General features: G+C 45.5%; 1 protein-coding gene across 2 annotated transcripts in view; it reads right to left on the bottom strand.

Annotated features, from left to right (window-relative positions):
* The window catches only part of XPO1 (exportin 1), a 960,241-nt gene that overhangs the window by 281,578 nt on the left and 652,073 nt on the right, over window positions 1-26,590 (bottom strand). For both annotated transcript variants that reach the window (XR_013596235.1, XM_078649290.1), the window contains exons 16-17: window positions 24,140-24,303; window positions 13,723-13,857 (exon numbers count right to left, since the gene is read on the bottom strand). Coding sequence is in view for 1 of the 2 variants with exons in the window: in XM_078649290.1 (XP_078505416.1) it covers window positions 13,723-13,857; window positions 24,140-24,303 (299 nt within the window). In the remaining variant the exon portion in view is untranslated. The remainder of the gene's footprint in view (window positions 1-13,722; window positions 13,858-24,139; window positions 24,304-26,590) is intronic.

The following is a 26,590-nucleotide window of genomic DNA, read 5'->3' as shown; positions in this document are numbered from 1 at the left end:
GGATCGAGCGCCTTAGGGCGTGCAGTTGGGGGCAGCCCGAATTTTATCGGTAGTATAGTGTCTTTAGACAGACTGACTTTTTTCGGGGCCGGTGTTGATATAGGCCCGACCGATTTCGCCCTTTCGTCGAGATGCTTTTGGCCTTGCGGCGACTTCGGTGCTTGTTGCGTCGGAGGCGCGCTCTTTTGCCTCGATTCGACTTGGGCCTTCGAGGCGCCTTTGGGTTTCGGCTCGAGGGCTTTGACGAGCTGTGGTCTGTCAACTTGTTGCTTCGGGTCGAGATCCTTCCAAGACTAGAGTCCCTTGTTTGTGTCGCTGTCAGTCGACCTCGTCGGTTCGACGTGCTTGGCTTTAGTGATGGACTTTAGCGCACTAGTCTTCGGCTCGACACCCTTTAGTTTCGACCCCGCAGGGTCGTCGACACTTTGTTTCTTCGTCAAATCCGATGTATTCGAACTCTTCTATCCGAAGACTGTCTTGAGCAGTTTCGGTTTCGTTTTTGACTCGATGGCTTTCGGTTTCGCTTTCAGTAGGTCGACCGATGGCTCGTGTGATAGATTCTTAGCCGGGCCGAGGCGCGGGGCTATAGAAGGTTTGTTATGATCTTGGCTAAGGCCTTTTGGCGATGCCTCGACCTGAGCCTTTGCAAGTCTTTCAGTGTCTTTTTTGGGCCCTGTACCCACTGCTGGGCCTGGTTCATCGCTTGAGTCGTCATCGACGGCTCCGATGGGGGATGCGTCGCCCCTTACCTCGGCGACGTTTTCATCATCAACATTTTCTTCGTCTTCATAATAGTTAGAGTCGTGCTCCGAACCTGGATCCGACGACTGTTCCGGATCCTCAGTCTTGACGACCTCATCGTTGTCTTCATCGAAGATATTCACCGGGTCAGGCGCTGGCTTCGGCATTGTTTGTCTCGCTGCACGTCGGAGCCTAAGCGTCTTCTTTGACCGGTATCGAGCACAAGCTAGACAGTTGTTTCATTGTGGTCTGGTGATCAGCACTTGTTGCACACAGGGTGTACATCGATGTGCGGGTATTTAGAGTTACAAAGGGGCATCGTTTGAATGGGCTCCGTTCCATCGACAATCGGGCCTCTGGTGTCGAAAAGGCCACGCGGCTCTCTTCGACGTCCTGCTCGAAAAGAACTGGAACAAGAACTCGGCACCGATCTAAAAAACAATACAGACGACCCCGAAGGCCTTTTGGCCTTTTAGAAAAAGTTTCAGAACTTGAGTAAAGAAAGGTACATTTGAACCCAATGGCGGAAAAAAACAATCTGAGGATGGAGAGGATGCCCATGCGCACTGTAGTCCGGAGGAGCCACGTATCTCGTGATACTTCGAAGACTCTTCCAGGACAACAATGTGCAATCATCCAGACCCAACACTAGGCGGCAATCTATGCACAAGATATGAATTCAGCAGCCCACATGCCTCGAACATGCACTTCCAGCAGGCAAGGCAGCAGGACCTGACAAGCTTCCGTTAGAGATTTACAAAACATTCTTTCAAGTCTTGAAGCATGATATGCTAGCCACATTTAGGCTTGCGCAGATTGGAAAGTACCCTAAAACGTGGGATGAGGCCAGCACAGTGGTCTTTAGAAAGAAGGGGAAACCCGCAGATCAACCAGCCTCATACCGGCCTATTTCGCTGTTGAATACCGACGGGAAAATTTATTCGAAAATATTGGCGACAAGGCTTTCAGATGCGATATCTTCCTTGATCTCTGTATATCAGCACGGGTTTATTCCCAAACGCGGTACAACCGACCATGTCAACCGGGTGATTGCCTTAATAGACCATGCAAACTGCTTGGGAGTCCCGCTGTGTCTTATATTGTTGGGTGCCGAGAAGGCTTTCGACCAAGTGTCGTGGGCCTTCTTATGGGACCTGATGCAGGCTCGAGGGTTCGGACCAAAATATATAAAATCAATACAGACGCTGTACCAACAACCCAGGGCGCGGATCTCTGTGATGGGGCTGCAATCAGCAATAGTTCCAATACAAAGGGGGACAAGGCAAGGATGCCCTTGTTCCCCGTTATTCGCCCTTTACATAGATCCGTTCTTAAAAATGATGGAATAGAGCCCTCGGATACCTCCAGTTAGGATACAACAACAACAGTATCGGGCACTAGCGTATGCCGATGATGTAGCCGTGCTCTCTCCAAGGCCGGCTTTGGCAATGCCTCAGATTGAACATTTGGCAGTGTTATATGGCTCGGTATCCGGGTATAAATTAAACACTGCTAAGACCTAGATATTATGCGTAAACATTAAGTCTTTTTCAGATACCCGGGTTCTAACAGAGGTCACATATCTTGGGGTGCAGATCCATGCCTCGCCTGCGGCGAGGTAGAATCTAACTGGCAGAAACTACTTAGTGGGATCCGTAAACAACTAGATCAATTTGAATGCCTTCACTTAACGCTTATAGGCAGGTGCAACACTTTAAAAATGATGGTATTACCTAAGATTCTATACTTCTATCGATGTATGCCATTAGAGATCTCCCTGCCATATATTACACAACTCCAGGCGATCTGCATGAAATTTTTATGGGCTCGGGGAAAAGAGTGGCGCGCAAAAAAAATATGGTATTGCCAAGGGCTGCTGGAGGTTGGTCGGTACCCGACTTTCTTTTATATTATGCCTGCATGCTCTCTCGTATGAATATCTTGCTTACAGGTGAAGGACCTATGGAGCGAGCATTGCAGCCATCAATATATGGCCTGTTAATGGGTTCAGAAGCCAGGAATCGTCTTTTTCTTAATACAGAATGGAACTATTACAAACGTACCAGATTTAAGGTGGTGGCCGCTGCCTTTAAAGTCTGGAAGGCAATTAAAAATTACTATAAAATTGAAAAGACCTCCTTATGTACCCCATTGACAGCCCCGATTTTCCACCCCAGTATATGCTGGGATAGGATAGTGGTGAGTTGGCAAACAAGAGGCTTAATCACAGTTGGGGATCTGTATACAGGGGATGGCTTAAAGTCATTTAGTCAGTTAAAGGAGCAATATCAACTCCCAACTACACACTTTTTTAAATATTTGCAAATCCGTGAGTACCTAATGAAAACTAATATAAGCATGGTACCTAACCCTCTTATTGAGGCTAATAAGAAAGGTGCTCGGATCGGAGTACTCTATAATTTAATGATAAAGGCTATGCCTAACGACTTAGATGCACAAGTGAGCAAATGGGAGAGAAGGTTAGGAAGGCAAGTAATTCCGCTTGAGAGGTCAATTGAACTAGCCGGTCTGCTAACCTTGTAACGCAACATTATAAAACTTTGTTTTATCTGTATCGTACTCCAGACAAAATTTCAAAGTGGGGTAGAGACCCAGAAGGAAAATGTTTCAGATGCGGTGCCCATCAGGCGGATGTAATGCATATCTTTGGCACGTGTGTAAAATTAGGGGAGTTGTTTGGACATGTAAATAAGTTCTTATCTGAGATTCTGAGTACTCCTTTCCAGCTGTCATTAATGCAGATTTTGCTGGGTATAGACATCGGGGGTGTCCAAGCCGAGCCCACGGATAACACAGGCTATTTGATATTTGTGGCAACAGCGGTTCTAAGACTCTGCATTGCCTCTTGTTGGTTACAAACTGAACCCCCCTCATTTGAAGCATGGCGAACTCGGTTCTTATTTACTTATAACATAGAATATAATTTGTATGCTATTAAGGGAAGGCGGAAAAAGGCCCTGGGGCAGCAAATATGGGGACCAGTCAGAGCATATATGCTGGCAGAAATCTGATTAATCCTGACATTCTGTGTATCTCGTTTAATATCCACAATTGTTTTCCTTACCGGACTGTTTTGAAATGCTGCAGTATCTGTTCCACTTTATAATGTAAAAAACACTCGATTTATTGAAAGTCTGTTTTATTGTCGATTAATGGCCAAACCTGGTTTTTGTACATGCCTTTTTATTTTCTTTTTTTTAATTCTTACTGTTTCACTTTTGTTTTCTCTTTTGAAAAGAATATCTAGTACACTGCTCTTGTAACTCCACAACAGCGTGATGATAAGTTATATGCTGTATTTTGTATTTGTGATCTCTACCTTAATAAAGAAATTAAAAAAAATTCAAAAACAAAGCGCACAGTGGATCCGTGATATAGCAAGTCAAAGACCCAACAGTTGTATCATGCGTCCTTACTGTCCTGTATGTGATTGCTGCTTGTAGGACAAAGTCCGCTTGCTCCCCTCCAGTTTGTGTCACCAGTTATGAACGCAGGCTGTCACTGATGTTTCGGTGATATGGGCACCACCATTTCGAGCTCCCGATTCAAACACCGCACAATTCCGTTCTTCTGTGTAGATTTATGCCACTTATACACATCTCCGGCTCCGGAGTCTGTTTACCTCCTGATCCGACCAGTATTTGGCTGTGGTCCATGTCAGTCGCTTCTCACTGCATCTGATGTCGCGTAACGGCTCCTCGGGGGTTACGAGGACTGATGGTCGCCATTTTGTCCCGGCCCAGGAGTTTCCTTTCCGCTGCTCTTTGCTATGAAAATCGTGCCTGAAACGGGTGTATACACCGCTCCAGCTATGCAGCACACCTTCCCATCCACCGCGACATATTTCACGCTGGTGTTTGATCCATTTAGATGTCTTTTTAGTGCTGGACCCGTGTCTGCCCGGCGGAGCTGCCGAGTTAAGCCGCCATCCCGCTGTGCGCCCCCTAGCACCTCCTGATGTGGAGCAACCTTAACTAGTGGTTCCAAAGACCTTGCACTGTGTGTTGCTGAAGATGAGCTCCCCAACCAGTAAGGGACGTGTCCGCTGTTAATACGGTCTGTTGAACCGGGTCTATGAAAGGCTGTCCTTTTAACAACGTTTGTGTGTTCGACCACTGCAGAGAACATTGAGTATGTCAGCTTACCTACACTAGATCGGTTAATAGACCGTGTGACTGGTTCCACTGACTGGCTAAGCATTCCTGAAGTGGACGCATGTGCAGCCTGGCATGGGAACAATCATGATGCAAGACGCCTCATTCCCAGCAGTTGCATATAAACTCGAGCTGGAAGTGATTGAATGGTTGAAACTGGAGAACTAACGCCTGAATGTTTTAAATTCTGGCTGCGTTGGGAATCGCCGGAGCCCTTCGAGTATCTTAAGTGGCTCCTAGGTAGTTCTTAGTTTTGGCTGGCTGAAGAGGTGATTTTAACACACTGACTGTAAACCCCAGTTGGTGAAGTATCTGAATGGTTACGGAAGTACGCTTGAGACATTGTTGGTACGAGCTGGCTTTGATGAGCCAGTCATCTAGGTATGGTAAGACATGTATGCTTTGTCTTTTTAGATGAGCAGCTACTACCGCCACACACTTTGTGAAGACTTTGGTATCCACTTCTTCCTCAGCCACTACAGAATTCTTAACTCCTTTCACGCGTCAAACTCCTTTCATTGAACGAGTGCCGCCATTTCTGCCCCATGGCGTCTATTCTATCTATCAAATCTATCAATACTGGTTGTAATATTTGAATAAAGAGTTATGTGCCAGATGATTCGATTGGATATTGTCATGTTATAAATTACTGGTCACTAGGGGGTGGAATGGTTTGTAGGATGGACAATACAGGGTCAACAAACAAATGTACTTGTTGCAATGGGTCTCGTGGGGTTTTAAGAGTGATAAAATGAACTAGGTCTTAAGATAATTAGCAATTATTGTATAGAATACTAAATCTTGGTGATCATCCTGAGATGTGGTTAATATTAGAATGGAAGCAGGCTTTATAAGGTTGGAGTGAGTTCAGGTACATAAGTCATGTGGATCACATTGCACAAATTTGTGGTGGCTATTAGGCCAAAATTTGACAGGGTTATTTTCCATGGCCCCTACTTTGCCTCATTTCAGTCTATTTGTGTTGTTGCTCAGTCAATCTCCCACGATGTAGAAAGGTGGTCAGAGGTCTCCCTCTCCAGTGTCCTCTTGATCAATGTAATATTGTTTTTCTCCTTAACTCCATAGATTTTTTTCGGTTGATTTCGCCCAAAAACTTTAGACTTCCTCCCTTACTTCCAGACCTAAAAAAGAATTTGTAGATTGCTAACACATACAGGAACTTCAGGGGGCGCCGTCCGACTTCACACAAGTGATGGACCTAGTAGCAAATGGTGGTAGGCAACGCCCAAGTAAAACAAGCATTTGCAATGCAATAGGTCTCGCATTTACACAAGTGTAAGTTATTAGCATTGTAAATGACAATGCCTTTTATTTAGGTTTTAAAAACCAAAACAAATAAAAGGCATTGCTATTTACAATGCCAATAGGTCAAACTCGCGTAAATGCAAGACCTATTGCATTGCAAAGGCTTGTTTGGAGGATACAGTGAAGGTTGCACCCCTTCTTTTATGGCTTAAGAGGTCAGCCTCCCCATACTACATTCTCTAGACCGGTTCTCAAAGACTTTATGGGGTTAGATGGAATGGACCCCACTCCCTGGTTACTTTAGGTTCAGAATCTTTTCACCAATCTTGACATCTCACATTTGTTTCATTTACTAAATGAGATCAATAACAGTTCAAAGAGATCGATGAAGGTCTCGATTACAAACTTAGGAATGATGTTAAGTTTAAAATAGTCAACTTATGAATTCGGTCTGCAATACCTCAAACTAAACCTGAAGAGATGGAACCTTATGTATTATGGCTAATATAACGTGTATTTGTGATGCGCATATTCACTGCAGAAAGCTATCTTGGCGCTGAATAACAGGCGTTTATTGTTGTCCAAGGTACTCATTTTATCGACCCCTGAAGAATGAAAGGCTGAGTGGACCCACTGGGATTTGAACCTGTGACCATGATGTCAAACACAGGCCCTCACAGTGGGCACATTAGTCCACTAAGCCACAACGAAACCATGAACATAGATTTTAACAAACCCGTTTCACATTTGGCACTGCACTTTTTTGGCAACCTTCTCCAGCAGGGTACCTGGTTTTCTTCATTACCTGCTGTCCGTGTGATCACTTGCACCTTTAATTTTTTCTTTTAGGCTTTCAAATCTGACCGAGGCTTCAGGTTTAATGTCCTGTTTGTGTTCATCCGGCCACAGATGGAGTAGTTTCTGTCCTTTAACTCCAGTTCTGTGGTAGGGGTATCTCTATTATAGTCATAATCTAGTGAATAGTCCCGCCCATGTGCGTGGACCCCGGAACAATCAAAAATAATCTCTTAAGTTGTCAAAAAATGCAGAACTGCACAGACACTTAAGAGAGAATTTAAAGACAGATAATGCAGCCTATATCCACAGGCTACACTGTCCAGTACTTCAACTAGAAATTCCACCAAAAAACAGCAGCCTGTCCAGCTTTCTCCACAGAGAAAAACTTTCCTCTACCAGCAAAAGCCTCTGGAATGATAGAGAGGAAGGAGTGGGCAGACAAGCCCCATAGGCTGCCATTATGTGGCTCAGAACAGGATACTATGCCTTTAAGAGAACCTTCCAGAACGTTCTCAGTATCCCAGAATGCACAGCAGGTCCCTTTTACTTTCAGTTCTTTTTGAAGGCGTAACACGCCAGACCTGTAGCATTCCTTACATGAATATCTTTCTCCACCGGGGAGGAGGGCTGGCGCTTATGACTATAACAGATATCCCTACTACAGAACTGGAGTTACAGGACAGAACGGATTAGTTACTTACCTGTAATCCTAGTTCTCTTCCAGGGGTATACTCATTAAAGTCTTAAGCACGGAATTATCTCCGCCCATGAGCGGGAACCCGGAACACAAACAATATACATATATATGTGTAAATATACTCAAAAGTACATAGTACTAAACTAATTATACACATATACATGTATAATAAGCATAATATGCAGCCTAACATATATACATAGGCTAATAAAGCCAAACTTACACATGTTCTGAAGCATGAAAATATGCTGTATATAAATGCAATAAACAGGCATGAGCCTAAAATGCATTTCATAACCATGAAAACCTTTTATTTTCATCAAAGAACCTGTTGTAAACAGTTATTAGCCTAAAAGGCTGCATATGAAAAAATGTCTGTGTACAGAAAATCAGACTGGCACCCTGCCTTTAAGGCCCCAGAGAATCTGCACACTTTGCCTTTAAGGCCTCCAGGAGAACCCTGCTCCCATCATGCCCCACAGGTGACAGTTAACTCAGTTCTTTTGTACGGTACAGTAAACTTTAGCAGGAATCTGCACTTAAAAACTTCATAATACATATTGAAAAAACCTCAATGCTACTGCTCGCCCGGGGAGGCGGGAGGGTGCTTATGACTTTAATGAGTATACCACTGGAAGAGAACTTGGATTACAGGTAAGTAACTGATCCTTCTCTTCCAGGGGATACTCATTAATAGTCATAAGCACCGAATAGAGTAGCAAGCTCATACCTACCAGAAGCGGGCGAACAGATAAATGCATAGCCACACTTTTAAACCATAGTGCTTAGCTAGAATTAGCAAACAAATTTCTGAGGGATGCTTGTCCCACTTGTGCATCAACCTGCGCATCAGAATCTAGAAAGTAATGGCGTGTAAACGTATGCACTGAACGCCAAGTAGCTGCTTTACATATCTCGGACATAGCCACATTCCGAAGGAGAGCTGTGGTAGAAGCTTTCCCCCTCGTAGAATGCACCCTAGGTCTACCTGATAAAGACTTGTGGGCGAGCTGATAAGCCAGTAGGATACATGACACTATCCATCTAGAAATGGATCTCTTGGACGCTGCCAAACCAGTATTCGTAGGACCATAGTTCACAAACAGACGGTCCGTGTGCCTCAAAGACTTTGTTTTATCGAAGTTAAAATTTCAAAACTCTTTTCAGATCTAACTAATGTAGAGCCCGTTCAGAAGGGCTTGAAGGGTTTGGGAAGAAAGTAGGCAATGTTATGGTTTGATTAATATGAAAATCCGACACCACCTTGGGCAGGAAAGCAGGATGAGTTCTGAGCACCACTCCGTTTCCATGAAAAATAGTGTACGGTTCATTGCAACACAGAGCCTGGATTTCGCTCACCTTACGAGCAGAAGTGATGGCCACCAGGAACGCTACTCTCCAAGATAAGTATTGTAAAGACGCTTTATGTATGGGTTCAAAGGGGGGACCCATTAACTTGGTCCACACCACATTAAGCTCCCAAGGTGGAGAAGGAGACCGGACTGGAGGATACACCTTCCTTAAACCTTCCAGAAAATCCTTCACCACAGGCATCCGAAAGAAAGATATCTGTCTTGGCGATTTTCTATAAGCAGTTATTGCAGCAAGATGGACTTTGATGGAACTAAACTGCAAACCAGATTCAGCAAGGTAAAGTAGATAAGGTAAGATCCCCTGTTCTTGACCATGAATAGGGTCAAGACCCTTACTCTGACACCAAAGGTAAAAGCGTTTCCACTTAAATCCGTAGGATTGTCTTGTAGAAGGTTGCTTTGCCTCCTTAAGGATGTTAATACACTCCGGATTCAAATGCAAGTGCCCGTACTGGATGACTTCAGGAGCCATGCTGCCAAGCGCAGGGAGGGCAGATTGGGATGAAACACTCGCCCCTCCTGTTTGGACAGAAGATCCGGGCGACAAGGCAATCTCCTGTGTGGCACTTCTGACAACTGGAGGAGATCTGGGAACCACCACTGGCGTGGCCACTCTGGGCAAATCAGTATCATTCTGGAGTCGGTCTTGTACATCCGGTTGATCACTGCCGGTATCAACGGTGTCGGTGGAAAGGCGTACAGCAAGTTTTGACACCAGTCTATCAAAAGGGCATTCCCTTGAGACCCTCTCTGGGAGAACCTGGACGCGAAGACGGGGCATTTTGTGTTTGCCGCGTCTGCGAAGAGATCGATGTCTGGTGTTCCCCAAGCCTGGAAAATGCTGTGCGCGACGTCCTAGTTGAGAACCCAGTCGTGCGCTTCGACGAAGTCTCTGCTGAGGTTGTCCGCCTGTGAGTTGAGACTGCCTGGCAGGTGAACCGCTGTTATTGACCGGTCTCGTGCTAGCAACCAATGCCAGATGGTCTGGGCTTCTATGGACAGAGTCCTGGTACCCCCCTGCTTGTTTAAGTAATACATTGTAGTTGTATTGTCTGTTTGCACCAGGAGGGACCGAGTCTGTAGAGATGGAGCCAGGGACTTGAGAGCAAGATGGACCGCTCTGAGTTCGAGTAGATTGATGTGATATCCTTTCTCGAAGTCTGACCATAGCCCTTGTACCTGCAGAGGGCCCATATGCGCCCCCCCCAACCTTGGAGAGAGGAGTCTGATCAGAGTCTGCGTTGGTGGGTCCTGATGAAAAGGAACTCCCTTCATCAAGTGTGTCTTCTTCATCCACCACCGGATGGAATCTCTTGCAGACTGTTGGAGATGAATTCGATCCTCCCAGCATCCCGTCCTCTGCTTCCACTGATCTTCCAGACACTGTTGTAGAGGACGCATATGCAAACGTGCGTTTGGCACGATGAAGATGCACGATGCCATGGACCCCAGGAGAGAGGACACTTGCCGAACGTGCAGACTGAAGGAGAAGAATACACTTCGCCTTGATGGATAACCACCTCTCCTCCGAAAGACACAAGTTTTCTTTTTCCGTGTCCAGTTTAGCACCCAGGTAGTGGATCTTCTGGGAGGGGTTCATTATGGACTTCTTGTAATTGACTGGAAGACCCAACTTGCACATGAGTTGGAGGCATATCGATAGATGTTCTTCCAGTAGAGATGGGGATGAACTCTTCAGAAGCCAGTCGTCTAAGTACGGATATATGAAAATCCGTCTTTCGAAGACAAGCCGCAACTACCGCCATACATTTGGAAAATGTTCTGGGAGCTGATCTCAGGCCGAATGGGAGTACTGCGTACTGATAGTGAAGAGCAGCTACTTGAAACCTGAGAAACTTGCGATGTTTTCTGGATACCGGAATATGAAAATAAGCATCCTTCAGATCGATGGAGCACATCCAATCCCCCTAATTTAACTGGGGGAAGATCTGATGAAGAGCCAGCATTCGAAAACTCTCCTTTCGAATGAATTTGTTCCACCGTCTCAAATCCAGAATGGGTCTGAACTCCGTAGCTGGACCTTTTTTCTTTATGAGAAAAAAATCGAGAGTACAGGCCTTGACATCTATGCTGAGATGGTACTAGTTCTATGGCCTTCTTCTTTAGAAGGATGTTCGCTTCCTGCTGTAAACGCTTTACATTCCACTGTAACATCTTTAGAGGACGTATGACAGGGGGTGGCTTCTTGAATCTCAAAAGGTACCCGTTCTGAATGATACCCAGCACCCATCTGTCCTTTGTGATCTGTTTCCACTCGTCCAGAAACCACACAATACTTCCTCCAACCGGAGTGGCGCACGGTTGTGGAGGAAGCCTCCGTTTATTGTTTTTGAGGCTGTTTGGTAGCGGATGACTGCTGCCTATTTCCATTGCCTCTGCCTCGCCCAGGTCGCCGCCGTTGGAATTGCGACCTCTGTTGATTCTGGCCTTGGTTTTGCGAGGACCTATTAGTCTGTTGGTTCCTCTGCTGGAAAGATCTCTTGTCAAAGGGACGAAAATTACCCCGTCGTTTAAAGTCTCTTCTTTTCAAGACCTACGGCCTTAAGAGTGTCCAACTCCACTTTCATCTTGGACATCTCATCGTCAGCGTGAGATCCAAACAGAGTCGAACCATTAAACGGTAAATTCACTATTTTCCTCTGGGCCTCAGGCTTTAGCCCAGTAAGCACATGCCTCGAACATATGTATTTACATGTTTTATAAAGCGCAGAACACGCCACCGATGTCAAAGCGCTTTCCATACCAGGAGACATACACGAGCTGTGTGCAGATCACTGCAGTGGAGAGCCGACCCCGTGCATCATTGTACTGAGGAAGATGAGGCAGAGCAGAGGCTGAGCAGAGAAACTGTAAAAAAAGTAAATATCTAAGGAAGCAAGTTATGCGTGAGGCTGAGGGGGTCAGAGGTCAAGATTGACAAGAGGGGATCGGTGCAGCAAAGCTAAGAGTCCAGCTGCCCTGCAGCGCAATGTTCTTTGTGGCGCTACATGACGACAAGTCACAGGTGACGAGATGGGGCAGTGGGTGGGCATGCTCTGAACAGGGGTGACGGGTCCCATATGTGCCCACAAGTCCCCACCCCTGTCTCCGGGACAGCACCCCCTTGAAGCGGAGGGCGAGTCCTTGTTCCATTGCAATGCTTTCTCAGAGCCCCAGGGGGGCAAGAGGTGTTCCTAACAGATTGGTACACCTTAGACTGTCTTGAGTGACTTATTTGTTATTTCATTGGACAGATATCAAACGGAGGACCCTTTGCAAAGGATATTGGTGAAATTGGCGTAAAGGAAACATTTAAGCCAATATCCTTTGCAAAGGGAAACCATCAAACCACGACAGGGCCGAGGTGGGGCTCGCACGCAGCCAGCAACTTGTGCTGCTCTTCAAGGAAGACTAGGCAGCAGCAGATTGATGGGGTGGAGACGGAGTCCCCAAGGCCTCCTCTCTGCAGATTCCACCATCTGTTCCAAGCCACGCATTGCGAGCCCTTCAGACAAAGTTACGCATGAAATTAAATTCCACTGCCTGCTGCCCAAAACAGGGGGCCTCTGCAGAGCACAGGCGATGGGTGTGCAGGCTGACATAATCACGCCCAGGTGTCAAGATTGGCGCGCGCGCAAAACACTGCCTTCACGCTCGCCATCTGCTATCATTCAGCCTCTTGTATTTGCATCGGGGCTGAGTGAAAACAGATGCGCTTGTCATGATGGGCAGGCTGCAAAAACCACAAGGGCGGTAACGAAAATGACGCACAGCAAATGTAAAGTGCGAAAAAACCATTAATCACAACGTGAGCTAATCGGAAACGGTAGAGACACAGGGGCGTGGATTAAAGACCCCTTCTTCATACCGGTTTACAAAAGCTCTCGCAGGCGAGGAGCGCATGCGCTACAACACCAGGCTTGACCTAAAAAGGAAACCGAGACAATTCCGGACCCGACCACTAGATGGAGGAATAAAGCACAGCATGTGAATCCAGAAAAGGATTCATGCTGCTAAACATTAGCCCTCTGCACCCAGCCGCCCTAGTGCGGCTAGAGTTCTTTTGGTGTTGCCTTGGACCTTACAGACCACCCACCTTAACTCCTGGATAGGGTCCTGTAAATAATTGACAAGAACCGATAAACTACATATGATTTATCTCCAATAGGATAACATTGCAGAGCTCAGAAATTGCACTGTGTTGACTTTTTGAACTGCAAAATATTTCTATTTAACAAATGTACTAATCTGATTAATTTTGGTGTGATGCCTAAACAAAGAAACTTGCTATTTTTATAAATTGGTGAAAATCTCCTTTTTGAGTTCTCTCTATTTATGGACCATTGTGTGTACTGCAGCTGTCCAACACTACTCTCTGATAAGTTTAAGGGTGCTTGACCCCCCCCCCCCCCCAAAAAAAGAGCACCTTAGCATTGCTAGAGCAAGCACCTGTCCTCTCATAAGGGACTACCTGGACTCTTTATAGTATACCAAAACGAGGTATACTGTGCAAAGATAGCCAGCTTTGTACATACATGAGATGATTTAAACCAGAAACACAATCTTTAACAGAATTACAAGTTATTACTTGGCAGTAATGGAAAAAATACATATATATATATAAACACACATACATACATATATATATATGCACACCAGTGAAAATTCCTACCTTGGTTGCTTGCTGAATAATACTGTCCCACACTTGATTAGGTAGTAGCATATATTTTTCTATCAAATGTTCTTGCACAGTTTGGTCTGTCTGTGCACCAATCATGTACCCAACAGCTTCATAAAACGTGTGCACCTAATGAGCGAAAACAGAGTCCACTTTATGGGGTGTTTTTCTGCGCACAATTCACAATACAAAGGGATCACGTCTCACAAATTAATTAAAAATATTAAAGTACTTTAGGTAAATTTGGATTTGAATGATAATCTATTTCCTATGCAGATTCTTTAAACTTAAAGGGCTGTACCAGAAAGTGGATGCACACATTTTCAAAAATGAGCATACTAGGGTAAACGGTGAACAACAATGTCCCTTCCCCCTCCCATCCAGCAGCCAATCCAGAAATGTGTCCATCGGCTCCTGGATATTTGTAGACAGAGGGAATCTGAATATTTATGTGGATGATGGGAAGTGGGCAAAAATATTTGTAGAAGACAACCAATTAAAGGGAAAGAGCTACTAACCAGTAATCTTTATCACTTCGATAAATCAGACATATGGTAGGTATATCGGACAGAAAATCCTAAACTAGTAGCAAGATTGTCTATTAAAAAAGGGAAAGGCGCTCCTAACTTTAGACTGTATTTGAGTGAAAATAGACCCCTATTTTAACAACTTTGGTGGCTTCCCATTACATTATAGTTAATTTTTTAAGTTAAGTGAAGGAAAGCAGACTCCGATTTCATGGTCACCCCCACTTTTTGCCTGGGGACAGTGTTTTTTTTTCTTAGTTTGCTGGGAATCTGCCAATCAGGACCCGAGCATCTGAGCTCTACACTAAATCGGTTCTGGTAAGTACTTTGGTACCTCCACAATTGGCTACTGGTGTACCCCTACAAGTCCTTAGTGTATGGTACTAAAGTACCAAGGGCAAATGTACGCTAGGAGTCTCACTTGGGCTGCAGAATGTATTGTGCCACCCATGCGAGCCCACTTACACACAACTACAGGCCTGTCATAGCAGCCTGAGAGATGGTGCTTGCACATCTGACAACACATCTAAGTTTCCTTACATCTGAGGTCACTGCACTTAAAACCTATATGTCACCCCTATGGTAGGCCCTTCAGTCCTGAGGGCAGGGTTCTTGATTACAAGTTTGAGGGTGCCCCGGCATGAGCAGGGCACCCCTACAAACCCCAAAGTCTATTTTCTAGGCTTTGTTAGTGCGATCAGCCATTTAAAGACATAGTGGACATCAGTTGTTACAAGATGTCTAACTATATAATGGCTGCCCCAAATCTGGTCATGGTTGTATCAAACATATTGGAATCCTACCCTAAAACAGATTCCAGTGCTGGAAGTATGATCAAATGTGCTGGGGGGCTCCTTAGGGGTACCCCACTATACTCCCAGTAACAGCCTTTCAGGGTCTGCCCTAGTGCTGCGGAGCTCAATCAAGGGGAAGGAAGAATAGGAGGTGTGACCACTGGCGAGACAGGACAGTGTATTGGACTGGGATGAGGGCACTTGCCAGCGCCAGACTGCTTTGAAGACCACATTTGCTGCACTCCTTGCATAATCTGGGTTGAGTCCGTTCAGGAACACGGGGTTCCTGCTCTGGCGTGAAACTAGACAAAGAACACTAGTGTCTTCCCCGCAGTCTAGCCCCTCGAATGGAAGAGAACTCCCCCCCCCCCCCCCCGCCCATTTCCGTTCCAACCCTTTCCTTGGGTATTTAAGGGCTCCCCGTGAGTGGGTCCTCAGATTCATTCCATTTTCTTAATATATGGTTTGGTCTTCCCTGGAGACTAGTGTATATTTGTTTTACTTACCAGAATATTTGTAATTATTCTTGTGTGTATTGTGGATATCTACGGATAGGAGATCTAACAATGTGTTAGTGATTGTGTTGTGGAACAGACTTATTTTTATAAAACACTGTGGTTCTTTTTCATCTCATCTACACGGTCGATTGAATTTGGTAAAACTAGCTGCTTGACACTCCAAGATTTGCATAAAGGTTGCTCTCCACAGCCGAGTGCTTTCTATGGTTATCAAAGACCACTAAAATCACCATAGGGTTGCCTGGATTAGTGCAAGGTGCCTCACTTGAATAAGTGTACACCATATACTAAGCCAGCATCCTACAGTAAGACTAGTAAATTAAGCAATGTTACTTACCAAGTAAGCATCTGTTCGTTGCATGTAGTGCTGTAGATTCCCATGCTGTGCATATTCCTGGCCATCTAGTGTTGGGCTTGGACGTAAGTTGTTATTCTTTGAAATAGTCTTTTGAATAACGAGGTCTTTAGGACTATGTTACTGGATAGATGTGTATGGTCACAGGATCTAGTGTGAAAACAGTTTTTCGCTCAATGTGTGAGTAGGCATGGAGGAATGTGTACAGAAAAGTGACCGGAAAAATAAATAGAAAGAAATATATTAAGCTAAAGACATCTGGTTCAACCACTGGCTCTGGGCAGTGGGGTGGGCACATGTGAATCTACAGCACTACATGCAACAAACCGATGTTTACAGGGTAATTAACATCTCGCACGAAGCAGGTGTTACTGGAGATTCACATGCACGGCATACACTGAAAAGCCATACTCCTCTAAAAGGCTAACCAGCCAGTCAATGGCGCAGAGGTCTGAAATAAAATTCAGAGGACAGCTTGACAAACTCTGGCCTGTTTTCTTGACAGAATGTCCAAACATGAAATACTTTGTAAAAGTGTATAGAGTGGACAAAGTGGCAGCTTTACATAGGTCTGCTATGGATATGTTCTCAGATAGGCCATAATAGTACCCCGCTTGCGGGTGGAGAAGGTAGGGTTCTTTTAGATATATATATATCATCTCCAAAAGGAGGTACACTGTGTAAAGAGTACATGCGAACCCAGATTGGTTTACAGAGTTACAAATGATATCGAATAGTTTACCGGTCGGTGTAGTTTTGCAGTTTGAAGACTTTCTGGATTACTATGCTGTGCATTATTCCGCGGTCTAGTGGTTGGATCCAGAATCGTAGTCTTTTTCTCTTTTTTTTCGTGGCCCAGCTGGGTGTCGACATCCCACCATTTGGTGTCCTCCTGTGACGTCTGCGCGATTCCTCTGGAAGCTCCCACCTTTGGACGCCATCTTCGGATTTTTTTTCTCGTTTTGATCTTTTTGTCGCCTTTTAACCTTGTTAAGTTTTCTTCATCTTTAATCCCTTTTTCCTCCAGTCTCATCTTTCTGGCGAAGGAGGGCGGGTTCACTAGTGAATCCAGAAAGTCTTCAAGCTGCAAAACTGCACCGACGGGTAAGAAACTATTCGTTTTGCAGCGTAATACTTTCTGGATTCACTATGCTGTGCATAGACTTTGTAGCGGTTTGCTATGTTTGTGGCGGCTGGGTGGAAGATGAGCGTTGGTTGTTGAATATACTTTGTCTTACTTGCGCTTCCTTGTTCATCTGTATATCCACGCAGTAGTGCTTAGTTAACGTATGCATTGAAACCCATGTTGCCGCCAGGCAAATGTCTCGGATGGGTGTATTTGCCAGGAAAGCTATTGTTGCTCCCTTCTTTCTGGTAGAGTGAGCTTGTGCTGCTCCTTGTAGTTCTTGACCTGCCTGCTTGTGGCAGAATTGGATTATTTGTGCGATTTATCGCGCAATGGTGTTCTTAGTTACCGGTCTTACCAGAAAACGGCTGGCGAAAGACACAAAGAATTGCTTTCTTTTCCTACACTGTAGCGTCCAGGGTGTGCAGTGCCCTCTCCGCACTTGTGGATGGTTTCTGGAAGAAACTTGGTATCTGATTTGTCTGGCTTATGTGGAACTGACACCACCTTTGGCATGAAACATGGGTTTGTTATCATTACCACCCTGTCATTGTGAATTTGGAATGTAAGGTTCTTGTAATGTTAGCGCTTGCAACTAGCTCACCCTGCGTAGCGAGGTGATTGCCACCAGAAAAGCGGTCTTTATGGTGAGCATATGTAGAGAAGCCTAGTGAATGGGCTCGAATGGTGCCTTCATGAGTAGCATTAGAACTACATTAAGGTTCCATGCTGGCGGTGACGGGAGATTCTTTTGGCCCTTTCCAGGAATCTTTTTACCACCTGTGATGTAAAGACACTGTTCCCGTTTCTCCTCTTGTATAGGCTACTAATGCTGCTAGGTGTACTCTTAGTGAAGTGTAGCTTAGGTTACTGTTTAGCAAGTGTGTGGAGTACTTTAGCACCGTTTATTCCCTGGTGATTTTCTTTTGTAGCTTTTCCCTGATGCGCCATTGGGTGAATCTTTTCCATTTTGCTACATAACACTTCCGTGTGAGGGGCCTCGGTGCCTCCTTGCCTCCCGCAGCACTGGCAGTGTGCTCTCCGCGAATTTTAGGTGCGCAAACTCTAAGTCTTCAGGAGCCAAGCTGCTAGGCTGAGGCTCTCTGGTTCTGGATGGAGCACCCTTCCGTTTTGCATTGAGAGCAGGTCTCTTCTCTTTCTGAACTTGTGTGGTGGTCCCTGTGCCATTTCCACTATTTGTGAGAACCAGGACTGCCTGGCCCACTGTGGTGCTACTAGTAACAGCGTCATGTTGCTGGTTCTGCACTTGCTGAGCACCCTGAGCATCGGCAGTATCGGAGGTAAAGCGCAGGCAAATGTCTTTGACCAGCTTATCCATAGGGTGTTCCCTTGTAAATGCTGAACTGGCTGCCTGGATGCACAGTATTGGCATTTTGCATTCTGGTGTGTTGCAAACAGGTCTATTTGAACAGCTTTTGCGTTTCTTGTGGATTGAGCTCCCACTCGTGGGATGCTGATGTCTGCCTGCTGAGTCCGTCTGCTTCCACATTGTCTTTCCCTGGTAGATGTATTGCCAGGAGGTCTATTTTAAGTGGGATGGCCCATCTCAATATCTCCTGCGCTAGCCCTGATAGCGTCACTGATTGTGTTCCTCCCTGCTTGTTGATGTAGAACATCGTTGAGGTGTTGTCTGTTTGTATTAACACCCTGTGCCCGAACAGCTGCTCCTGGAATGCTTTCAAGGCTAGGAACACGGTCTTCAGTTCTAGGTAGTTGATGTGTTTGACCGCATCCGTTTGGGTCCACAAACCCCTCACTTTGAGCTGGTTCATGTGCACTCCCCACCCCACCTGGGATGAGTCTGTTGTGATGGTCACTGTTGGAGTTGGTGGTGTACACGGCTTCCCCTTTGTTATGTTCTTTGTTCCACCACCCTATTTCCTCTTGCACTGCGTGCGTAACAACCACTAGCTCTTCCCAACTCCCAGTTGCCTGTGACCATTGCTATTGGAGCCATCCCTGGAATGTTCTCATGTGGAGTCGAATATTGGGAAATAAGTGTATGCAGGACGCCATCATCCCTATGAGCTTGCTCACTGTCCTCACTGTCAAAGCTTGCCCCTTCCGGAATTGACGTGTCTCCCTCAGTAGGGCAAAGGTTCTCCTCTCGCTGGGGGACACCGTGCCCTGACTGGTGTTTATCTGTGCGCCCAGAAAAATCTTCACCTGTTCTGGTTCTATTGAGGACTTTCCCCAATGTACCGAAAACCCAAGCTCTGTCAGCGTGTGAGTGACCCGCTGAGCATGTAGTTTGCATTGGTTGTAGGAGTTCGCCTTTACCAGCCAGTTGATGAGGTAGGGATATACATGTATTCCCTGCCTCCGTAGGTGCGCCGCTACAGCTGCTAGGCATTTTGTGAAGACCCTTGGTGTGGATTTTAGTCCGAAGGCAAGGGCTGTGAACTGGTAGTGCGCTTTGTTGATGGCAAATCTTAGTAGATGCTTGTGTCTCTGGTTCATGGGAATGTGTAGGTAGGCATCTTTGAGGTCTATAGTGGACATGAAATCCCCGTCCCTTATTTGTGGTATAACTTCCTGTAGGGATGTCATTTTGAATTTTTGAGTCTGTACGTATTTGTTTAAGAACCGTTGGTCTAGTATGGGTCTTAACGTTTCGTCCACCTTTGGTACTAGGTAGTAGTTGGATTACACTTCCTCGTTTCTTTCGTTGTATGGCACGGTTTCTATTGCCTCCTTGTGGAGGAGTTCTTGTGCCTCTTGCAGAAGGAGCGAGAGCTCTTTTGGCGAACGTTTTGTCGGCTGGCCTCCTGTTTGGTGGTGTTTTTTCCAGTTCTATGCAGTAGCCAAACTGTATGATGTTGAGTATTCATTTGACCGTTGTCCTCTTCTTCCACTCCCGGAAGAAGTGTTTTAGTCTGCCTCCTTCCGGTGTTACATGTTCGAGGATCTTTTCTTTGTGTGTGTCTAATTGTTTTTTGAGTCTTTTGCTGTGCCGCCCCTCTAGAGATGTTGTCTGGGTGGGCACATTTGGTACAGCCGAGTTACTTGGAGGCAGGTTAATGTCCCCTTCTGGTTTGTCCCTGTCCGTTCAGACACCCCGAAAGGACTGGCCTCTTGGTTGGTACTGCCAGGTTTGCTGCTGTTGACCCTGCTGTTGCGCCTGGTTGCTTCCTTGATATGTCTGCTAGAAGGCTTGGTGCGATGTTCCCAGTTGGCTTCCTCCTCTGCCGCCCGTCTCCTTGAGGGTGTACCCCTTCTCATCCCTCTGAACTGCAGTGCCCCCATGGATCTTGCAGTTTCATTATCCTTTTTGAGTTATGACAGTTTGTCAACTGGGTTCCCAAACAGTTGGTCCCCGTTCAAGGGTGTGTTGAGAATATTGTTCTGAACCTCTGGTTTAAAACCGGAGATTGAGCAAGGCGTGCAGTCTCTCCGATCATCATAAGCCTCCTTGATGTGTCTGCTGCATCCAGGGCAGAATTTAGCCAGGTGTTGGCCATGTTTTTGCCATGTTGTAGCCCCTTGTTGGTATTGTTCAGGGAGATGCTTGAGCAGCTGCCCTCCTCCCAGTGCTGATAGGCATGTGTTTATTATGGCATTAAAGTTTGCAATGCGTCAGTTAATTGCTGCATTCCTCTCTACTTTCCTCCCCACGAGGTCTATCCCCTTACTTTCTTTGTCTGGAGGTTGCCCTGAGTTTGTGTGGATGTTGTCCCTCTTCCTGGCTGTTGACGTTATAATGGAGTCAGCTGGTACGGATCCCTGGATATAGGCTGGATCCTTTGAGGAATGCTTATATTTTTTCCTCTGTTCTAGGTGTGACAGATCTGCAGGCTGCTGGTTCCTTGAAGGCTTCCCTGCCCTGGTCCAGCACACTTGGGGCGGAATGGGTAGGAATTAGTTCCTAATTTGAGTGGGGAGCAGAGTCTCCAAGATTAGGTTTTCGGCTTCTCTTCCTCTAACTTTACCCCATATGTTACTGCAGCGTTTTTAATGACCATGTTGTAGATGCCAATGTCCGGCGGCGAAGGCCTCGACGGATATGACTCTACGCCCTCCTCCAGGCTTTCGGCGTCGAGGTCCTGCCAATGCAGGTCCTGCGCCAAAGACGATGTCGAGCCCAAGTAGGTCCTCCAATCATCCTCGCCTTCCCCCTTGTCATAGTACAGGCCTTCTTCGTCCTGTTGCTCTTCCGGTTCAGGAGTTTTCGGCGGCTCTCCGGCGTCAAACTCCTCCTCGACATCTGTTTCGACTACAGTTGCGGGCTTCGAAGGGATGGTAAACCTGCTCATCCGTTCGAAGTCTTATTTTCCCTCTGAAGGAGACTGTTTATTTCGGCCTTGAGCCTGCTCTTCTTCCTCTCCGTTTCGGCCGCTTGTTCGGCGTCAAGAGTTTCGGCGCTTCTCTTCAATGTTGTCGATGTTCACGTAGAAGTCGCCTTTAGCTCTTTTTCCTTCTGCGTTGAGCGTGCCTTTACGAGGCCGTGCTTTGACAACTGGTTTTACTAGAGCTTTCGCCTTCTGGGAGTACTTTTCGAAGGATCCGCTGGGCTGTTTGTCCATGGACGCAGCTGTGGTGGTCGAATGTTTCGATGCCAGTGCTCCTTTCCAGGACTTTGGCTCAGTTTTTCGAGAGTCTGTCGGGGCTTTTGGGGTCGACGTCTCTTACCTCCTTTGTTGACTTCTTATCGGTCTCTGCGACCGTGTAGTCCTCTGGTCCCTCGGTAATGTTGTCCTCTTGTTCACTGGAGAGGCCCAAGTCCCGGAGCGATGGAGGTTGGCCTTGGGCCTGCATGTTGTGGTTTGCTATCCTCTGTCTCTCCCTCACTCAGAGTGTCTTGGGTGCAAATGCTGAGCAGGCGTTGCAATCCTTGCTTTGGTGGTCGAGAGGCAAGCAGAGGTTGCAGACAAGGTGCTGATTCTTCTACGCATACTTGTGGTGGCAGTTAGGACAAAATGTGAAACGGGTTTTGTCCATTCCTGCACTCTGGGGGCGTCCTGTATGCGCATTCTCTGTTGGCCGTCCAAGTTCTCAATTTTCCACACCTCCTTCGTCATCCCGGCTCTGTGTTCTTTCTTGTGCTATAAAAAACTCCAACCGTTGGTGTTTTTTGCTTGATTTTTCTCTTTTCCAAAAACTCTGGAACTCCTCGCTGACGATCCAGACCCAACAGCAGAGAAAAGAATCTGAAGGTGGCGACCCAAGGTGGGAGCTTCCGGAGGAAAGGCGCCAACGTCACAGGAGGACACCAAATGATGGGACGTTGACGCCCACCTGGGCCACGAAAAAAAAAAAGAAAAAGACTACGATTCTGGACCCAACCACTAGACCGCGGAATAACGCACAGCATAGTTAATCCATAAAGATTCATGGTGCAAAACCCAAATGCTCTTGTGGCAGTTTGGGCAAGCAGTTAGGTGTATCAGAGGGTAGTGCTAAGCATTTTGTTGTACTCAAAGGCAATATATGAGACTCGAGAATAAATCCCAAAACAAATTTAGAAATACAAGTCTTATTTTTATTTTAAGAACTTCAATAGCAAGCAAGTACTTTTTTAGATATTGAATGTTGCAGTAAAACTATTACTTAAATGTACCTTTACGCACAATGCTTTACTAGGGGAGAAAAGGCATGGCTAGCATACATCCGAAGCGAGGTAATAACCCAAGAGTAGATATAAGAGACTGAGAATATGGTTTCATATGGGTCAAAGATGCCCCAGGAAAGGTGGGTGGGGGTGGAGGGCGGTGGACATGGGGCCGACTCATGCCTTAGCATTAACAGAAGAGTGGGGATCAGCGGTAGGCAATGAAGGCGCAGAAACTTTAACTGCCAGTACTTCGACTTACCTCCAGATGTCGAAGGTGAATGGCCCCTGTGGGAACAGCTCCTAGAACGGATGCGCAGTTGATCCTTAGACTGCTTAGGGGTCTTAGGACAATGAGAAGACCGACATCTGTGCCGCCAGGAGCTTCATGCAACGTTCCCTGTGCACTTCAGTTAGAGGCATTGACAAGAGTTGCACTAGGAGTTGTGGTGCTCACCCAGACACTAAATGCAAACAGAGTGATGATCCGTGGAAGACATTTATCGACCACAGGACTCAAGGCTTAAATCCCTGAGGACATTGAAGGAGAAAGGCACACTGCTCCAAAGAAAAAATGTCAATTAGGTCGAAAACAGTCCGAGGAACTGCAGTGTAGATCAACGTGTTATTGCAGAAAAGGTTCGAGGTGGGGGTGGCTGTTGCTTATATGGCTCTGTTGACATCAAATTCGGGAGATCACGATGCTACAGAGTCGCTCTATGCCCTATACAGATGTGCAGAGGTACTGCTGAGAAAAATGTCCGGATCCAGTCTTACGCCTGGAGAGGATTCTTAGATTAGGAATCTGCAGCTAGATGTCTATCAGATAAGGTCTGTCAAAAATTGAGGGTCACTCCTGATCTGAACCAACTGGAGTGGAAAGAAAAGAACTGACATCAGCCCAATAGGGTGATGCCTATATAGTAATCACGCTTGTCAATTCTGGTGCAGGTGACAACCTGCTGAGCCAAACTGCACCTCCTATCGGCAGGCAGGGTACTGCTCACTAAAACTTCCCAGAACCAGTTTGACACCTGGGGAATATTTTAAGATAAGTAATCTGCTTCGCAATCTCGATCAGATAACTTGTCTTCGCAGTCTTGGATCACCTGTGGGTAAATTGTTGCACATCAAATCAAACTTGGAGTCCAGACACTAATGGAGGTCCACCATCATCTAGTTGTGGCAATCCTTATACAGTTTGATACCTGTAATATTTTGAAGGAACATGTCCCTTGCACACTGGAAACAAACATTGGTAAAAACGTAAGTTGACAGACTTGAGGGAGTGAGCTCAAGATCCGCATTGGAAAGCACAGAAAGAGTGGAACTAAAGTCTGCATGTTAAGGTGAAGGCAATATACGGTCCCACAGAGAAAGAGTAACAATAATTTGACCTATGTACTAAGGAAACATCAATAACCTGTGTAAACAAGAATTTATCAAAAGTAAATCTACAGGACTACCAACTTAAGTTACTGAATAAGCCATCTTTGAGCGTAACAAATTTACCAGCGCTTACCTGCTGAGGTTGAAGATCACAAATTATAGTGTTAATGTTGTTCAAAATCTCATCTATGAAAGGCATTACTTCACCAACTTGCACCTGAACAAAATGTCTACGACACTTCTGTGCAATTTTTATAAAAGTATCACAAGCCATATCCTGGACGCCGTCATGGGTTTCTGAAAAAAAGGACATAAATTTACACATTAAGCTAAGCACTAAAGGAAAATGTTACTTGCCCAGTAAGGATTAGTTACTTACCTGTAATCCTAGTTCTCTTCAAGGGGTATCCTCATCAAAGTCATAAGCACTAGAATATTCCCGTCCATGCGCGGGACAATGGAAACAACCATACATGTGCCCCACATATATATATATATATATATATATATATATATATATATATATATATATATATATATATATATATATATATATATATATATATATATATATATATCTGTAAACCCCCCGCATAATAAAAACTTGCGTGGGTGAGAAGAACTCCCCGAGTGCGGTCTTATTTTCTTCGTATATGAAGGGAAACAGGAGCATGAGATATATATATATAAAAATAAAATAAGCAACTGCGGCCTTATATACACCAGAGCTGAATAATGCTGAAAGGACTCCTCATTATATCATAAAAGCATACATTAGAAACAGGGAAAAACAACAGCAAAACATGTTTTGAATCTGTTTTAATGCTTAGCAGTCAGAAGAAACTCTCACATAGGACTGAAAGCATATACAGCTCCCAGGCTGCATTGCAGAAACAGTCTAAAAAAGACTGAAAAGCTAACTCATAGCAACATAGAGATAAACTGACACCATGCCTTTAAGGCAGTCATAACCCCCAGCTTCCCATCATGCCTCGGGGGTGACCGTTAGGCCAGTTCTATGAGGTGACTCAAAAAGCCATGACACAAAGAGTTGACATTACCTCATTAAAAAACACAATGATCCTTTGCCCGGGGAGGTGGGAGGGTTGCTAATGACTTTGATGAGGATATCCCTGGAAGAAGAAAACCAGTTACTTACCTGTAACTTTGGATCCCCCAGTATTGGTAATTTTCATAGATTCCCATGCTTTGTATCATTCCCCCGTCGTCGGAATGGGAGCCTCGGTAAATAAAAACATACCATAGCAGTAAGTACAAAAGAGAAAGGAAAATGCTACTTACCAGTATGCATCTGTTCTTGGCATGTAGAGCTGCAGAGTCCTACACTTGGCAATAGATCGCCACCTGGTGTTGGGCTCGGATGATTGCAGGTTGTTGTCTTCTTGGAATAAGTCTTTGTAGTCACGAGATAGGGGACTCCTCCCTTGGACAGTACTGCGCATGGTCATCGACTACATTCTCAGATTGTTTTTCGCCATGATGGGAAATGATGGAGTTAGTAGAAGTAAAGAGAAAGTATGTCCATGCGTGTGCATCTAAGTAAGATGAATACTGGAACGGATACAAGTCCCGGGGAGGCGGGAGGGCGTGTAGGACTATGCAGCTCTACATGCCAAGAACAGATGCATACTGGTAAGTAGCATTTTCCGTTCGAGGCATATGAGCTGCAGATCCTACACTTAGCATCGATTGTGCAGCAGTGTCTCCCCCCAGCGGTGGTCGCTTGTATCCGTTGCAGCATACTGAAATAGTGTTTTAAGGACAGCTTGGCCCACTGCAGCTTGCTGCTTGGCTTGCACATCAACACAATAGTGTTTAGTGAAGGTGTGTATTGTAGACCATGTTGCTGCCTTGCATATGTCCTCTAGTGGTATGTTTCCTAAGAAAGCCATAGAGGCTCCTAGTTTGCGAGTGGAGTGTGCGCTAGGAGGAACTGTTAGTGTACGTTTAGCTTTTTGATAGCATATTTGAATACACTTTACAATCCATCTGGCAATTCCTCCTTTAGAGATGGGATTGCCTTTGTGTGGGGGAGAGAAAGATACAAAAAGTTGTTTTGTCTTTCTGAAGGATTTAGCCCTGTCTGCGTAGTATAATAGGGCTCTTCTAACATCTAAGGTGTGTAAAGCCCTTTCTGCAACAGAGTCCGGGTTTTGGAAAAACACTGGCAACTCTACTGATTGGTTAAGGTGAAAAGGAGTAATACGTTTTGGCAGGAATTTAGGATTGGGTCTAAGAACCACTTTGTTAGGATGTATCTGAAAAAATGGTCCTTCTATTGTGAATGCTTGTATTTCACTAACTCTTCTGAGAGAGGTGATGGCAACAAGGAAGGCAGTTTTCCATGTTAGGGTTTGCAGTTCACACTTATGTAAAGGCTCAAAAGGGGGACCCATGAGTCTTGTAAGGACCACATTTAGGTTCCATACTGGAGCAGGTGGTAACCTACGTGGGATTATTAGTTTTAATCCTTCCATAAATGCTTTTATTGCAGGTACTCTAAAGAGAGATAGATGCTGTCTTTTTTGTAAATATGCTGCAATTGCTGCTAGATGCAGGCGTA

The sequence above is a fragment of the Lissotriton helveticus genome, chromosome 6, assembly GCF_964261635.1.
Source record: "Lissotriton helveticus chromosome 6, aLisHel1.1, whole genome shotgun sequence".
In the NCBI taxonomy this organism is placed as follows: Eukaryota; Metazoa; Chordata; class Amphibia; order Caudata; family Salamandridae; genus Lissotriton; species Lissotriton helveticus.
Note: the sequence above shows the minus strand (reverse complement) of the source record. Positions and strands in the feature narration are given on the sequence as shown.